The sequence below is a fragment of the Motacilla alba genome, chromosome Z (genome assembly GCF_015832195.1).
Source record: "Motacilla alba alba isolate MOTALB_02 chromosome Z, Motacilla_alba_V1.0_pri, whole genome shotgun sequence".
Lineage (NCBI taxonomy): Eukaryota > Metazoa > Chordata > Aves > Passeriformes > Motacillidae > Motacilla > Motacilla alba.
In genome coordinates, this window is record NC_052046.1 from 71,089,362 (window position 1) to 71,107,242 (window position 17,881).

At 46.1% G+C, this 17,881-nt stretch overlaps 1 protein-coding gene across 7 annotated transcripts in view; it reads left to right on the forward strand.

The window, feature by feature from the left end:
* The window catches only part of ZNF462 (zinc finger protein 462), a 90,026-nt gene that overhangs the window by 34,738 nt on the left and 37,407 nt on the right, over window positions 1-17,881 (forward strand). For 6 of the 7 annotated variants that reach the window (XM_038123573.1, XM_038123569.1, XM_038123568.1 and 3 more), the window contains exons 2-6: window positions 4,978-5,228; window positions 5,873-11,400; window positions 12,281-12,445; window positions 14,039-14,313; window positions 17,414-17,532. In XM_038123573.1, coding sequence (XP_037979501.1) covers window positions 5,009-5,228; window positions 5,873-11,400; window positions 12,281-12,445; window positions 14,039-14,313; window positions 17,414-17,532 — 6,307 coding nt within the window. In that variant the 5' untranslated portion in view covers window positions 4,978-5,008. Of the gene's footprint in view, window positions 1-4,977; window positions 5,229-5,872; window positions 11,401-12,280; window positions 12,446-14,038; window positions 14,314-17,413; window positions 17,533-17,881 lie in introns of those variants that run through there. The other variant, XM_038123574.1, reaches the window with a different exon arrangement.

Consider the following 17,881-nt stretch of genomic DNA (forward strand, 5'->3'; position numbering starts at 1 on the left):
TATTAACTATGGGTTTTTACTTTCATAAATGAGAGGTTGGCTTCCTCCAGTTGGAACACCCTTCACATTTCCAGTTTCTGAAATGTGTCAGTTTTTTGTATTACTCCTATGATGTTCTTTGTTTAGTCCTCATTTTTGCTGTTGCGATCTTACATTAAAAAAAAAGTGTTTAAGAAGAAAAAATCAGGGGCAAAAAAAGCCCAAAACCCCAAATCCAAAGATGAGAGCTGCATCTCCACTGTACCTGGGCTGAACCTGGCCAGGAGCCCAGGCAGCAGGGCTGGAAGGTCCTCAGCACAGCTGTAGGCACTGGTATAGAACCCAGGCTTCTCTAGCAGAGAAAACTGCCTGAGGTGTTACTCATGGGAATTTTGAAAACTTGTCTTATCTGTAATTACATGCTGGCAAATTTCATTTCCATGGTGTTTGGTAGTTTATTTCTGGAAGGGTGGGGAAGACTGGAAAAACCTCGAGGACCAGGGAGTCCAACACTGCTCACAAACCGTGCCCCCGAGGTACACATCCACACATCTTTTAAATACCTCCAGGGAGGGTGACTCAACCACTTCCCTGCTCCAAGCTCGGGGTGGGGGGGAACACATTGTCTCTTCAGCTCCACCTTTTTGCTGCGCAAAATGAATGCTCTGAGTGCAACCTGCAGTTGTAGGGAACGAGGATCATCTGACCAGAGGAAGGGCTGGAGAGCTGGAGATGCCTTTGTTTCACATGCAGTGTTACTAATGCTGAGCTGGAAGCTCGTGGAGTGTTGTGTGGTCTGACTGACCTTTTTAGTTGTGGTTGTGCGTGTGCATATTCTTAACTTGTAGGAGCTCTGCTGACTCCATCTCGAAATATAACGGATGGGTAGTCAAACCACAGAAGCTCAATTTTGAGGTCAGTGCCTTGGGCTTCACAATTAATTTCGTATTTTGAAGCTTTAAAACCAAACTTAAACATAATGATTTGTACTACTTTGGCTGCTGCCAAATTCTGTAATTACTGTTGTTCAACAAGCACAATTATCTTTTGTTTTGGATTTTTAAAAACCTCAAAATCTAATGCAACTGTGTCTCAGATGTTCTCAGGCGTTTATGAGTGTAGAGAAGGATTCTCTAGATGATTTGAGACCACCTTGTGTCTTTAAAATGGTGGTTTTGAGAATCTCTGTTGCCCAGTGTTTTGAAAGCTTTTTGCTCATGAGAAAAATGAGAATACCTCCATATTTAAGAAGATGTTGTAAATGCAAATTAGCCAGACAATGGCATTTTAATAATGTTTTGTGAGGTTAGCATTGCATTAGTAAGGGTATTTTAGAAGTCACATATTATTTATACACAATGTGGTCTCAAGAGATTGCTTGTGAATATGTTCAAGGGCTTCTGGGATTTATGGATTCATTTAATGGTGGTTTTGTTTGGTTGCTTCAGGTTTTTCTTCCCACACTTCTGCTGCTGAGTTACTAGATTTGGTAACTCCTGTCTCACTCCACCTCCATTCCCCTCTAAATTTTTTACTGAAAATGTAAAGGGTTATGGAATGAGTTAGCTTAGCTGACCATGATGGAGATGTGTGAACCTTGCTTTATCACTGTGGCTTGGGATGTGTCTTGACAGTGTTTTAACATCTGCACTTAAAAACGCTCTTTGCTCTTTTCACCGGGTGAGTCTCTCCTGGTGTCATGTCCCATGCGGACAAAAAGGAAGAAAGATGCACTCTGTGTTGCAGTTTCTTTTGATACATGAGCTGAAACTGGCAGTGTGTGTTTTTAGCCCTTATGCAATGGCAGGGTTTTAAAGAAGAACATGGAAATGGTAGAGCAGAATCCCTTACGGAAGGCTTCATCCTGCTCTCAGCAGGTGATGGGTGGTGGAAACATCACACTGAAGTCCACTCAGCTGTACCTGATGTTTGCTCCTCAAGGGAAGCAGTGAGATTAACCTCTTCTTGGGCTCGGTGCTGCCTTTGTGGGTGCAGACCCTGCTGAGATTCGAGCTGGAACCCATTGGAGAGTCCCCATCAGTTTCGTAATCAGCAGCTATTAATGATATCTCTCAACACCACGGTTGGTTTAAGCTTGTGTAGACAGCAACCAGCATCCTTAAGGATGCACTCTCCAAGCAGCACTGCGTGATGGAGATGAGTGAAGATGGTGGTGGTTTCCATCTCTTGGAGCTGCCAGGATTGTCCTTTATTTTCCTATCCTCGGCATTGGTCTCCCTTCTGGTTTTCTATTTCATAAGCTGGCCTGAAGTTTTCCAAAAGAGACATAGAGCTTGGAGTGTTTTTGCGGTGATGTTTCTAAAGGGTCTGAAGTTTTCGGGGGGCTGAGGAGAGGGAGGGCTGAGGGGGGGAGGAAGAGTGAGATTTTTGTGTGCGCGCGTTGTTTTTCATCTCTTCCACACAATGGAGCTTTCAGAGAACCTCTCTTAAAAGGCATAGCTACAGCCTTTGTGTGAAGGGTGTGTCTGCTGGCAGGGTTTGCTGATGCAGACAGGCCGGGTGGTGATTAACAAAGGTCATTAGACTTTGGAATCTGGCAGGGGAGTGGGGTGGTGTGTCTTCTGCGCCAAGCAGGAGAGCTCCCCAGGGACAGGCCCGGCTGGAGGCTTCCCGCCTGCTGTCCCCCCTCACTCCCCCGCGCCTCCTCCTCCTCCTCCTCCTCCTCCTCCTTCTGCTGCTGCTGCTCCTGGGAGGCTCAGCTGCGTGTCGCCTCTGCCTGTGGGACAGCTTGGACCAGTGTCTTGACGCTGTGAATGCAGCGTTTGTGGAGCGAGCAGCCACATCTTGTCATCCATGGGACAGGGGAACCCAACCCTGAGGAGATGGTTTGGGCAAAGCCAAGCCTTCTGCTGAAGGGGAGAAGGTGCAGCTTTGAGGAAGGGCGCAGGGGGAGGAGAGCAGAGACACGATTTGGAGGGCAAGCCATGCAGGAGAAAGGGAGATGTGATTCTGGGGGATGGTGATTTTTAAAGCATCACCTAAGGAGGAGGAGTTAAAAAAGGGAGGGGAGGGAGAAAAAAAAAAAAAAAGAGAGAAAAAGAAAAAAGGCTGGTGTGCTTGAGCTGAAGCTGAGATAAGTGAGGCCATGTTGTGCACAGGCAAGAAGCTCTGAGGCTCTGAGTGCAGGAGTTGTCTGAGCTAAAATGGCTGCTCCCAAAGCTCAGAGGACTAGGGCAGCTTAGTGAGTCTTAAAGCTTCAGTGACGCAGGGGCTCATATCTCTTGAAAGTGTGATAAACACATTCAGTAGAGCTGTGGCTTGTTTGGCTGAGATGAAAGGACTAAGCTTGGGGGATGGGTAGTGAAAACTGGATGATCTGCTTTTCTGTGAAGTGCTCTAAATGCAGGAGTCGTCTGCTCCATGGAAAAATTTGTTTTCAGGTCTAATGGACTGTGCTAAAGGAGACGTGGGGTGGGGCTTCACTCACTGCTGTAATTTGATCCAGAGCAGATAGCAACCTCTTCCACACAATTTGGTCTGGTGCTTGCACATAAAAGCTTGAGTATCTCGATTATTGTAACTTTGTTAGCTGAAAAGAAGCTGGTGCAGCGTTCATTTTCTTTATTGGTGGTGAGAGGGAGTGGGGGGAGAGAAAGGACACTGCAGCCTGCGAAGTAATGTAGGTAAATATGAGAAGAGCCTCAGTGCTCAGACTGTCCGGAATTTGACTAGCTAGAAGTTTATTTTAGCAGGCTATCAGAGGAAGCATTCTTTCATCTGAAATCCTGGTGCAGTACCCTCTCTTGTTTCTGTGCCTTAATGTTTTGGAGCTTTCTCCTCACTTTGGAGGTTGCTTCCTTCATACTTCACATACAACAAACACATGGGATTTAAATAGCTGTGGGCTGTTGTGTCTTGGACCTCTGAAATGCTCCGTTTGTCATCCTTTTCCAGCAGATGCATGGAAGCTTAAGGAGGCAATTGCTGTATAAGCATAGAAAGGTAGCTCTTGTGCCTAAGCAGTGCACAGGGTAGGAGGGTCTAAGTCTTTTGTTTGGCTTGTGCTTTGTGTCTCCTGTCCTTCATGGCACTGCAGCCCTCTGTCGCTGGATTAATTGTCACAACTGAACCACTGTTCTTCACTGTGTTTTATGTTGCTTTGTACTTGAAGGTATGCGGGGATTTTGGATAAATCAGGGAAGTCATAATGACTCTTGAGTCTTTGTAACTCATGTTTCCATTGTACTTTTCCAGTATGGTTATTCCCGTTTCAGTATGGTTATTCCTTTTCTTCCTCGGGCTGTCTCCATCCCCCAGACTGCTGAGGCACAAAGGTCTTGTCCCTAGAATAGACTGAAATAAAACTGTAAACATTTTCACAAAGACTGGATGTGCCCTGAAAAGCTTGGTGGAAGGAGGGCAGAGCAAAGTGTTTTGCCTTGGGTTTCTGTAAGTGTATCTAACCTTGCTGTTAGATCTAGGTTTTCAATACCAGCACAGGTAGTACGCTGTGAAAAAAAGACAGATTTCTCCCTGTGAAAGCTTTTGATGCATGGTACCGAATGAGGCAGGAGCTGGCAACTTCCAGGAAGGTTAGAGTGTGTCTCCTGAAGGCAGAAGCTGCTGTCTTCTGGTTGTAAATTCCTGTGTATGACTGGGAGTAATGTGCCCATTTCTCTGCACATGGGCTGTGGTCTTTGAACAAGACCAAATTCTGAAAAACAGCCCGATGTAATGGAAAAGCCAAGAGGACAAAGTCCACTGGATCAGTAGTCACTTGTCAGAGAGTTGACTGTTCACAGAGTTGAGTCAGCAGCTTGTGAGCTACCTAGATATGACTTCTTGTGGATCTGAGTAGACGCTTCTTAATAGGGTAAGGAGAGGTTGAGTTCCACACCGCTGTGTTTGTGGAATCTCTGCAAATGACTTGAGTCATCAAAAGCTTGGTGTTACCTTGGTGTTTCCAGGATTTGTTCCAAAAGCGCTGCTGTAAACTCATATCATTCTTCTTCTCTCCTTCTCCTGTTTCTCTTGCAGATTTTTCTAATGTAAAAGATCATCCTGAACCATGGAGGTCCTGCAGTGTGATGGCTGCGATTTTCGAGCTCCATCTTATGAAGACCTAAAAGCTCACATTCAGGATGTTCACACTGCTTTCCTGCAGCCAACTGATGTCTCCGAGGAGAGTCCTACTCAGCCAAGGTCTGGTTCCATCAACGCCAGCAACCAGACCGAGGTTGAATTTTCTTCTGTAAAGGATGAATTCGCAATTGCAGATGACATAGCAGGTAAATCTCAACTCCAAGACTGATCTCAACTCTTAAGATCTCAGCTCTTACCCCCTGCTTTACATATGTCTTATTTCACTGTGTTTTGGTTTCTGCCTTAATTGTGGTTTAAAAATCTGCATTATCTTTATGGCTGTGTCAGCAAAACAGATACCTAGCATCAGCCATACTGGCTCTGACCATGGCTTTTTTTTTTTTTTTTTTTTTTTTTTCCTGCAAATGCAAGCATGGAGGATGGTTTTATTTTCCAGCTTCTTTTCATGGGGTTCTTCATACAGATTTCTCATTTTCAGCTTTTCATGGTTGTTCTTCAGTACGATGAACCACCTCAAAATTACAACTTTTGTTAGTTTTCGATTTGAAACTAGTTTTATTTTTTCCCCCCAAGAAGGTCATTTTGGAAATTACCCACCCAAAACTGTACACCACAGTCATTTATATGTAGAAATTATGCATAATGGTCCCTTCTCTGACCATTGCCAGATCTGTAGATATTACCATAAGTAAGTGAGGGAATCCTGTAATGGTTTTTTTCAGTTCAGGGTGTGGTTACGTTCTTAAGCATACAGGGTGGGTGAAGGAAAAGCCTTTTTAAATTTTATTTTATTTACAAATTTACATATACACCTTAATTCTCATTTTAGGGCAAAATGCAACAAGTCAGATGGGGACTGGAAGTTACTATAGCCAGAGCCAGACTTTCTATGGCCAGCATATGGCTCCAAATCCTAAACCTACCAGCAAGTTTTTCCAGTGCAAGTTCTGTGTGCGTTACTTCCGTTCCAAAAACCTCCTCATAGAGCACACACGGAAGGTTCATGGAGCACAGGCTGGGGGGAGCTCAGTGGGGCCACCCGCTTCTAGTTCCCTAAATTACAACATCATGATGCATGAAGGGTTTGGTAAAGTTTTCAGTTGCCAGTTCTGCACCTACAAGTCACCCAGGCGTGCGAGGATTATTAAGCACCAGAAAATGTATCACAAAAGCAACCTGAAAGAGAGTTCAGCTCCTGCTGCTGCTGCTGCTGCTGCTGCTGTGTCTGAATCAACGTCTGCTTCTGTGCCAGTGCAGGAACCCTGCAAGGAGCTGCCGGCAGAGGTGGTGGAGCGGAGCATTTTGGAGTCGATGGTCAAGCCCCTGACCAAGTCTAGGGGCAACTTTTGTTGTGAGTGGTGCAGCTACCAGACACCTCGGAGGGAGCGCTGGTGTGACCACATGATGAAGAAGCACCGCAGCATGGTGAAAATCCTGTCGAGCCTGAGACAGCAGCAGGATGGAACCAGCGCACCTGAGGTGCAGAGTAAGAGTGCCCAGAGTGCCTCTCCAAACTCGAATTACATGTCCATGAACACAACAGGACGTGAGATGTCGAGTGCTAATGTCTCAAACTTCAGGGGATCTATGGGCAATTCACTTATCAGGCCCAACTCTTCTACATCTTCAAAGTTTTCTTCTGTGTCTTACCCTCAAATGAAGCCTAAGTCACCTCACAACTCGGGCATGGTTAATTTGTCTGACAGATCCCGCTATGGAATTGCTGATATGACGAATTCTTCTGCTGACCTGGAAACAAGCAGTATGCTAAATGACTCCAGCTCAGATGAAGAGCTAAATGAAATGGACAGCGAGAATGGCTTAAACTCCATGGATCACCAGACCTCAGGAATGTCTGCAGAGCAGCTGATGGGATCTGATGGCAACAAACTATTGGAAACAAAGGGAATTCCCTTCAGAAGATACATGAACAGGTTCCAGTGTCCTTTCTGCCCTTTCCTGACGATGCACCGCCGAAGTATTTCCCGTCACATCGAGAACATCCATCTGTCTGGGAAGACGGCTGTGTACAAGTGTGACGAGTGCCCCTTCACCTGCAAGAGTTCTCTGAAGCTCGGTGCCCACAAGCAGTGCCACACGGGAACGACATCCGACTGGGACACCATGAACTCCCAGGCTGAGAGCATTGCCTCGTCCCTGAACGACAGCACGGTGTCCTACGAGAGCGGGAGTATCAACGGCAGGAAGTCAGCTGGGATGATGGAACCCGTGCAGCCGCAGCCGCCGCAGCCGCAACCGCAGCAGCAGCAGCCGCAGCAGCCGCAGCAGCAGTCACCCCAGCCCCATTCACAGCACCCATACAAGTGCACGTTGTGCAACTATTCCACCACCACTTTGAAAGGCCTCAGAGTCCATCAGCAGCACAAGCATTCCTTCTGTGACAACTTGCCAAAATACGATGGGCCGCCATCAAACGCACCGCAGGAGAGCGAGGCAGATGCTCACCCCTCTGCCAGCACGGTGAAGAAGAGCCAGACCTCCATCCTTGGGCTCTCATCTAAAAATAACTTTGTTGCAAAAGCCCCTAGGAAGGTCTCTAATGACTTCCCTTTAGATCTCTCTCCCGTGAAAAAGAGAACTAGAATTGACGAAATAGCGAGCAACCTGCAGAGCAAGATCAGCCAAAACAAACAGCAGGAGGATGCTGTGATTAACGTAGAGGATGATGAGGAAGAGGAGGAGGACAATGAGGTGGAGATAGAGGTGGAGTTAGACAGAGAGGAAGAGCAAACAGAACCAATGCTAGAGGTTTCCAGTTCTTACGCACCCCAGCAAATGTGGGGCAGAGAGGCTAATGATTCCCAGAAGGAGGCGAGCTTCAGGAGCATGCAGCACGACTACAATTCCACCAATGGGGCGGAGATTGAGCTCACTTTGTCTGAGGATGAGGAGGACTACTACTCTGCTGTCAGCATGAAGGACCATCAGAGCCCTAATGCCTCTGTTCTGGGCAGCCAGTCCAACATGTACGGTACCGACCAGAACAACGAGAATTCGGAGTTCAGTGACTCTGGCAGGCTTTACTATTGTAAACACTGTGATTTCAGCAACAAATCTGCCAGGAGTGTTAGCACCCACTACCAGCGAATGCATCCTTACATCAAATTCAGCTTTAGGTACATCCTGGATCCCAATGATCACAGTGCAGTGTACCGGTGTCTTGAGTGCTACATTGACTACACAAATTTTGAAGACCTGCAGCAGCATTATGGAGAGCATCATCCTGAAGCTATGAATGTACTGAACTTTGATCATTCTGATCTGATTTACCGCTGCCGCTTCTGCTCTTACACAAGCCCAAATGTTAGAAGCCTGATGCCACATTACCAAAGAATGCATCCCACAGTGAAAATTAACAATGCAATGATATTTTCAAGCTATGTTGTTGAGCAGCAAGAAGGGCTGAACACAGAGTCTCAGACACTGAGAGAGATCTTGAATTCTGCTCCAAAAACTATGGCAACCTCCACCCCCGTGGCTCGCGGGACTGGTGTGCCAGCTGGTTTTAACAAAAGTGCCACCAAGGGTTTCAGTCCCGAATGTGAAAATCAGAAGGAACCTTCAGTCAACACTGTGGTTGTTTATGACTGTGACGTGTGTTCATTTGCAAGCCCTAACATGCATTCAGTTCTGGTGCACTACCAGAAAAAGCACCCCGAAGAAAAGGCCTCATATTTCAGGATCCAGAAGACCATGCGCGTAGTCTCTGTTGATAGGGGCTCTGCCCTCGCCCAAATGTCGTTTGAGCTGGGCGCTCCCATCTCCCCGAAACTCTCCAGCTTGGGTTCTCAGCCTCCACCACCCCCGCCACCACCCCCAGACCTCTCTACTGAGCTCTACTACTGCAAACACTGTTCCTACAGCAACCGCTCCGTTGTGGGGGTGCTTGTCCACTACCAGAAGAGGCACCCGGAGATCAAGGTCACAGCCAAGTACATCAGGCAGGCCCCGCCGACCGCAGCCATGATGCGGGCAGGGGAGCTGCCCCCCGGCATCCAGAGGCCACCGGTGTCCATGCAGCCCCTGGGCCGCGGTGGCTCCGAGAGCTCCGTGAACCCTCCGGAGAACGAGATGTTCTTCTGCCAGCACTGTGATTACGGGAACAGGACCGTGAAGGGCGTGCTCATCCACTACCAGAAGAAGCACCGCGACTTCAAAGCCAACGCGGACGTGATCAGGCAGCACACGGCCACCATCAGGAGCCTTTGTGACCGCGGCCAGAAGAAATCGGCTGGCAGCCTGCCTGCCCACACCTCCGGCACCGAGCGGGACAAGTCCAAGCTGAGAGCCCTCAAGTGCAGGCAGTGCAGCTACACCTCCCCTTACTTCTATGCATTGAGGAAGCATATTAAGAAAGACCACCCGAATCTGAAGGCCACGGTGACATCCATACTGAGGTGGGCGTTTCTGGATGGCTTGATAGAAGCTGGTTATCACTGTGAATGGTGCATTTATTCACACACAGAGCCCAGTGGCTTGCTTGTGCATTACCAAAGGAGACATCCCGAGCATTATGTTGATTATACCTACATGGCAACCAAACTCTGGGCAGGTCCCGATCCTTCCCCTCCTGCCCTAGTGATGCCAACAGAGATGAAGACCTACAAATGCAGAGACTGCATTTTTGAAGCATCTTCTATTTGGGATATTACCAATCATTACCAAGCATTTCACCCTTGGGCCATGAACGGAGATGAATCTGTGTTGTTAGATATCATTAAGGAGAAAGATACTGTTGAGAAAACCATGCCACAGCCTGATGAAGGTGGGGTCAGGATGGAATCTGAAGACCAGATAGCAGCACCACAGATGGATCAGGATGCAGAGTGTGCAGAGGATCCCAGCCTCTCCCATGAAAAAACTGTCCAGCTGGCTTCTGCAAATCCTGCCATCTCCTCCACTCCATACCAGTGTACAGTGTGCCAGTCTGAGTACAATAACCTGCATGGCCTTCTGACACATTATGGCAAAAAGCATCCTGGTATGAAAGTGAAGGCAGCAGACTTTGCTCAGGATATAGACATTAATCCGGGGGCTGTGTACAAGTGCAGACACTGCCCCTATATTAACACACGTATTCATGGCGTCCTCACACACTACCAGAAGCGGCACCCATCGGTAAAAGTCACTGCTGAAGACTTTGTGCATGACGTGGAGCAGTCGACTGACATAGCTCAGAACGACGTGGAAGAGACAAGCAGGATTTTCAAGCAAGGCTATGGTGCTTACCGCTGCAAACTCTGCCCCTACACCCACGGAACCCTTGAGAAGCTGAAAATCCACTATGAGAAGTACCACAATCAACCCGAGTTTGATGTTTTTGCCCAGTCACCACCAAAGGTGTCTGCCTCAGTGGAGCCAGACATGGTGACTGAAATCAAGGCCTCCCCAGAAATTGCTGCTGAGGATGTTGGAGAGGTCTCCATGCCAGCGCCTCATTTCTCAAGTTCTCACTTAGTGTCTCACACAGTTTTCCGGTGTCAGCTCTGTAAATATTTCTGCTCCACCCGGAAGGGGATAGCAAGACACTACCGCATCAAACACAACAACGTCCGGGCGCAGCCAGAGGGCAAGAACAACCTCTTCAAGTGTGCTCTGTGCTCCTACACCAACCCCATTCGCAAAGGGCTCGCGGCACACTACCAGAAAAGACATGACATTGATGCTTACTACACTCACTGCCTGGCAGCCTCCAGGACAGTAAGCGACAAACCCAATAAAGTGATCATTCCATCTCCTCCCAAGGATGACACTCCTCAGCTCAGCGAGGAGCTGAGGAGGGCTGTAGAGAAGAAGAAGTGCTCGCTCTGTTCCTTCCAGTCCTTCAGCAAGAAGGGCATCGTGTCCCACTACATGAAGCGCCACCCCGGTGTTTTCCCTAAGAAGCAGCATGCCAGCAAGCTGGGGGGATATTTCACTGCTGTGTATGCTGATGAGCATGAAAAACCAGCTCCAGCCGAGGAGAGGAATGACTTTGAAAAGCCTGAGGTGGAGGCTGAGGCTCAGGAAATCGAGTGGCTTCCCTTCAGGTGCATTAAATGTTTCAAGCTGTCCTTCAGCACGGCAGAGCTGCTGTGCATGCATTACACTGACCACCACAGCAAGGATTTGAAGAGGGACTTTTCCATACTTGGAAGCGGCACCCGCTCTCAGAGCCCAGTCTACCAGTGCAAGCACTGTGATACGAAATTGCATAGCACGGCAGAGCTGACTGCACACTTGAATGGTCACAATGAGGAATTCCAGAAGCGTGCCAAACGTCAGGAGAGGAGGAAGCAGCTTTTGAGCAAGCAGAAATATGCAGATGGTGCTTTTGCAGATTTCAAACAAGAGAGGGTAAGGATTTGTGTGTCTGGTCTCTTCCTCTGCCCCCTGCTCCCCACCAGGGAGCCCACCAATGCCCACTTGCATGTTCTCTTTGACAGCCAAATGACCACAGGCTAATGAATGACTCAGAGTGCCAGTGAGCTCCATAAGTCAATTACACATCCTGCTTTAATTTCCTCATCCATCCTCCCTAGCTTCTGTAGGAAACCTTGTTCCTTCCTACCACTTCCTTCAGTATTTTCTTTATCTTCTTTCCTCCCTCCCACGCTTCTGGAGGGCCATCTGTGTCTGACACTTGCTTGTTCTTTTGTGGCAAGGCTGCCATGTACTTTGTCACAGATTCTCTACAAAAATGTCCCATCCCCTTCTTCCATGTCCCTCTGAATAACACATCAGTTTCCTTCTCAACCTTCTCTCTCTCAGTCCTTTCTCTCATTGAGCACTCAGGATTAGCATGACACGGATCTGCCTGGTGACAGGAGCTTTGGGCAGGTGCCTCATAAGGAGAGGACGTAATTGTTTCTCCATTTCTTGCCCACTTACCCCCTTCCTTCTGCTTCAGTTTGAAAAAAAATGCACTTGTGTAGGAAAAGCTTTGCACCGCAGTTGGGGAAGTTCTGGGGTTGTGGAGGAGGAGGGGGTGGCACAGTTTCAGGCCAAACCAAAATGGTCTTCTAGAGGACCACTGCTAGTCATAAAATGAATGTTTATCTGCATAGATGTCTTGTCCACTTACTCTGTAGGAATTAACGATCTCAGCAGAAATTGACCTTGCAGTTCTGCAAGACTGGACATCACGTACAACATCAGGTTCTAAGGTCTGGTCTGTGCTCCTAAAAACGAGGTGACGAAACCTGCTTCAGTGGTTTGTGCTTGTGTGCTCAAACAGGCTTTTGGACACTTGGAAGATGTTTCAAAACTCAAGGAGAGGAAGGTGGTTGGCTACAAGTGCAAGTTTTGCGTGGAAGTCCATCCAACACTTCGAGCCATCTGTAATCACCTCCGCAAGCATGTCCAGTACGGGAATGTCTCTTCTGTGTCGGCCACTGTAAAGGTAAGAATTCCTTAAAGGTGACTGAAAGGGACTGAAACTACTTGCAATGTTTAAAATAAAGGCCTTGTTGATAACCTAAGGAGGGCTCTTGTGAAGTTGAATGGGTTTTGAACTGGGCATTCCGGTTCAGCATGATGTTTTAATCTAACACTAAGTTTCTGAAGTGCATTTGGTTAATTTCAAGATGTTTTAACTTCTTTTCACTCTTGATCCAGGGGCATGAAGACTCTTTAATTCCCATTTCTTCTCAGCCACCAAGGAGTTGGTGTCGTTGATGACCAAAAGATGCTTTATGAGTGGGAAACTTTCAGCTACTTTATGGGCTACATTTCTACTTAGTTACGCTCAAAAAGAGTTTTTGTTTCCTTTTTTTTTCTGTATGTATATGATTTTTATTTTAGGAAGAGGAAGTGTGCACGTACAAATGTGTGAAGCTGCTTGTGGTGCACCTTTCCACATGGAATTTGCTCGCTGGCTGCAGACAAAGCATTCAGTGGCCAGCTGAGCCAGTGATCCCCTCCAGGTGATTAGGTGCAAACGTGCTGTTCCTTTCTCCCTGTCTCCCTATGACATCTCCAAGGACAAGTGGTGTTCCAAAGTCTGATTTCCAGGATATTTATTGTTAGGGGAAGTCAAAGTGAACCAAGGCTGTGGGAACTAGCTCTTGTCAGAGGCTCCTGCTGCATGAGTGACAGGCCTTTTTTGGTGACATAATCTGCTTTTTGTGATGAATCTGTGTCCTCCGCAGCCTAACTCTCCCCACCTAGGAGAGCTTTCATTGCCCTACCACTGACCTTTCCTCACCTTCTCTCCTGGTACTCCCGGCAGATTCAGATGCTTCCCTCCTAAGAGTCCTTTCCCTCTCCTCCTCACTTCTCAAGTGATGCTTGTGTAGGGTCAGCGCTTTCTTTTGGGTAAATAAAATCTTGCATCAGGGAACAAAAGCTGAAAGCCATGGCCTGAAGAATGTGCTGGAAATGCCTCTTACAGGGTATTTAAGTAGGTGCATAAATGCATGCTCTGGTTAGAAATGGGAAAGGAAGGTTATGAAAGAGAGTTAAAAAAAAAAAAGGACTTTTTCTGCTTGCTCTATATTTTTAGAGGGTTCTAGGGTCTTAGCCTGCCAGCTTGTTTCTTGAGAGTTTGACGCTGATGGACAAAGTCTACTGAAGAGTAGACAGCTGTATTAGTCTGCAGGGTAGCTACAGTCACCTAGAGGAAAATAAACTAAAATTAACTTCTCTGTAACTTACTAATTATTATCTGATCAAGTTTAGAAGATTCACACCAAGACCATGGAAAGATAGGTTTCTTGGCTTTTGTGTGATCTGACACAAACTTGCTCAAGGAGTGAGATCTTTATTTTTTTTTTTTTAACATATGCAGGCATGTATATAATAAATGTAATTATGTTTTTCTCTCCCAAGAAAAGGTCTTTTTTTTTTGAAAAGCCATTGATGTAGAGCTTGTGTAGGGATACGTTTAGAGAAATAATGCAGTGGGAAGCCTGGATGTTCTGGTGAACACAGGGGAAAGAGTGAGGGGCAGAAGGGAGAGAGAATTGATGGCTTTGGGGGGATATGTCTTTTTTAGCAGGAAGCTGAAGATCCTTCAAACACAGCTTTGATGGAGGGTTTTGAGGGAGCCAAAGACCCTGGCATTATGGAATTTACAGAAGCTGACTATGGAGCATCCCTGGAAGATGAAGCCAGGCCTGGGGGCTACCACTGCAGCCAGTGTGACCGGGTTTTGATGTCTATGCAGGGTCTGCGATCCCACGAGAGGAGTCACTTGGCTCTGGCCATGTTTGCCCGGGAAGACAAGTACAGCTGCCAGTATTGCTCCTTTGTCTCTGCTTTCAGGCACAAGTAAGTTGTGGCTTTTTAATCCTTTTTTTTTTTTTTTTTAATTTTTTTGGGTTTTTTTTTTGTTTCCTAAAGAATCGCCAACTAGCAATGCTGGTTTGTGGGCTGACACTGACAAAAGCTCGCCTGAGTTGATGCTGAGCCACACTTTTCTTGTGGTGTTTCCATTATTTTCCACGCTGCAAAGTCTTTGGCCATCATGATTGGCTGTTTGTAAAAGATTGCACCCTTATGGGTTCTTGAATTCATGTTAGCCTTCTTTTTGCATGTAGGGGAGAAGCATGCAAGCCAAAGAATAAGGATTATTTCAGTATGCAAATAGTGCAGCCCACCACTTACTCACCTTTGTCAAATGCATGAGAATTAACAAGCCAAGAAGAGAAAAGTTAATCCTACATATTTAAGAAACTTCTGCTGCATATAACTACCTTGTTTGTAATTACTACTTTTTTTGTGAGCTGAGTTTTCATTTCTAATGTTCAGTGTCATAAATTTACCTTAAATCAGACTTTTTTTCCTTAATTATGGCATGAAATTTCAGTCAAATATTTCAAATTCATAACAGTGTGTTGAATGAGTGACTCCCTCATCCTGCTTCCTTGTCTGATATATGGTCATAGTCACATTTCTTGTCACTTGTTTCCCTAAGATTTGACTTAGCTTTACATTTGTTAGTTTTAAAAATTATCTTAATAATAAAAATATGTATGTCCCCCCAAAAAATGGGGTTTGTGATACATTTTCCAGTGGCACCCTGGACCTGATTCACAGGTCTGTGTTTCCTCTTAATTTCTGGGGAGACAGCTGCTTGTTCAGTGTTCTAACAAAAGGAGGCAGATCCAGGTGCTCATTTGATGCAGGCATTCACAGCACTCTTAAATTTGGTGATGATGTCACCCTTTTCCACCCTTCCACCAATCCAATGCAGGTGGAAGAGAAGACATTTTTTTAGTTTCTTGTGTTAAAAAGCAAAGTTCCTGCTGGTGTCACAACATTGCAAATTGATGCCAGAGTTGGAAAGGTCCACGGAGTTGAGCGTCCAAGGCTAGGAGAGGGACTTGGGGGAAGGATGTGCACTGCTGAGTGTATCCCACCCTGTTTTGGCAAGGCTGGCAAGTGAGGGGAGCCCCTGCAGGGCTTGCTGTTTGCCTGGTAAACTTGCTCCAACAATCAGAGTTGAGTTTGAGTTTTGTTGAGCTTGGTGCTTAGTCACTCTGTTTCCTGCTGGGGATAAGTCATGTCCCAGAAGTTGCAGGATGGTTAAATCAAAAAGTGGTGGATGGCAGGGAAGAACTCGCCACCTAGCTTGATAATAGGTGTGGTCTCTCTTGTTGAAGTTGTTTGCTTCTTTTATTTTTGTTTCTGATGCAATTATTCCCCTGGGAGATTAAGTCGGTGAAGGAACCCAAGCCAAATGTTTAAACAGCCCACTATTCTCCCAAATCTGACCAAAACTTTAAAACCTCCTTTTGCAAGAGTGCAGCTGGCAAACTGTGTGGTTGTGAATATAGTTTTAATTACTGCCATGTTGAATACCTTAAGGTATATATATTTATAATAGCTTAATATGTATTACATACCTCTTTGGCAGTCTGCTTTAATTGTTAAGTAATCTCATTCCCTGGAGGCTGTTTAAAACAAGTTTTGTGCTATGAGTCTTCAAAGAGCACTGCGAGTCTTCAAAGCCTTACTCATTTAGGAGATGTTTTCCCCCACTTCTCTAGAAAAACTGTGCATTTTGCCTTGTCCCAAACTCCATCCTGGATTTCTGCTAAGTTGTATTTGTATGAAGTGACCCTGAGAGGAGATACAAGTTCATTTTCTATTTTTTTGCTGTTATCAGATGTTTGAATACACAGGCTTCAGTGTTAGCTCTCGTAAACAGGGATTTTCTGGCTCAGGCTCTTGTCAGTGTGGGACTAAAGATCACGTGAAATGTTGTGTAGTGTGACAGGGCTGGAACAACTGCTGTTTGAGCTACGTGTTGATACTCTGTAAAAGAGCAGGACAATTTAGGACAAGTAAAAAGAGCTACGCCTGAAATACATCTAGAACCGAGGTGGGGGTGGAGGGCAGTTTTGGCAAATTGCAACTCCTGCAGTGTCTCTGCCCCGTTGTTGTTCCATCACTGTGCATGGGATGACTCAAGCTAAGACCAGATCACAAAGCATAAATGTGTCCAAAGTGGAGGCTGTACTGGAAATATTTACAGCTTTAGCTCAGACTACCTGCCTGCCACTCAGAGACAGTGCATTCATGTCTGTCAGCCACAGTATAGGAACTACAGAGCTCTGCAGGATTCACTCAGTTAGAATGAATTTGATCTTCTGTTAGAAAATGTGGGAAGCATCCTTTTTTCTCCTCCAAACTTTACTGAGCTGGTAGGACAAATTGTGTCGAGAGCAGTTTTTGATCACTTCACAGTATTCAGGCTGTTGGTACTTCCATTTTCCCTGAAGAAAGTAGAGGCTGGTCTTTGCCACCCCTTCTTCTCCTGCTGAGCTTCATGTAGAATCTCCTACACTGCTGCTTCTGAAACTCTGCTGCCTTTTAATCCTGGAACTCATCAACTGTAGCCTGCTGGCACCCTCCCCAGAGCAGGATCTCTAATCTCCTTTTGCTGCTGTAACCAAAAGAAGGCTTCCTCAGTAAAGCTGGTCAACAAATTTTTTTTTATTATTTTTTTTTTACTGTTGATCACCAGGACAAGAGGGGACATACATATTTTCACAAAAATGTTTGGCAGGAGAAAAATTGTGTAACGATAATTCAATAAGAAAATAATTTCTTGCCTGTTTTATGTTTCTTCAGCTGGTCCTCTCAGTCTGGATCATGCATAACTTAATTTATACTAATCTTGCCCTATAAGTTTATTTAGGTACCTTGCTCTCAGTATATAGAGAATTGGTGTCAGCTCTGCTCCTTTCTTTGACACTAGATTTGACTTCATTGTGCAAGAAGACCTGTTGAATTTGCTGAAGAGAGAGTGTGAGAAAGGAGCCTTACTTGCTCTGCTGTTGCTGTAAAGTGCTTTGCTCTGCCTCTGAAGGCACGGCTGAAACAATTGACCCTTTTCTGTCTCCCTTTTCTGTCTCTCCTCAAGCCTGGACCGCCACATGCAGACCCACCACGGGCACCACAAGCCGTTCCGCTGCAAGCTCTGCCCCTTCAAGTCCTCCTACAACAGCCGCCTGAAAACCCATATCCTCAAGGCTCACGCTGGTAAGTTTTTCCCTCTCAGTCTTGCAGCTGAAACGGCCCAGTGTGTTCTTGTGGCTGATCACAGATGCTGGGTTGAACCACGTGTTTTGTCACCAGAACTGGGTAAGGTTTTTCCGAGGGCCACGTTTGTGGCTGGACAGCCAATGGAATCTGTTGGGCTAAGTGGGAGTTTGGGTAATGGGAAGGGCAAGGATTTCAAATGATGGGTACTTCAAGAACTTTTTTCTTCTCTTTTCGCTTACATGAATGATATTTTTTCCTTATTTCTGCTTTTCTCGAAGTGGATTTCATCATAGATGCCATAACGAAATTGGCAGTGAGCATTGCTCTGCTCTTTGAATTTATGTTT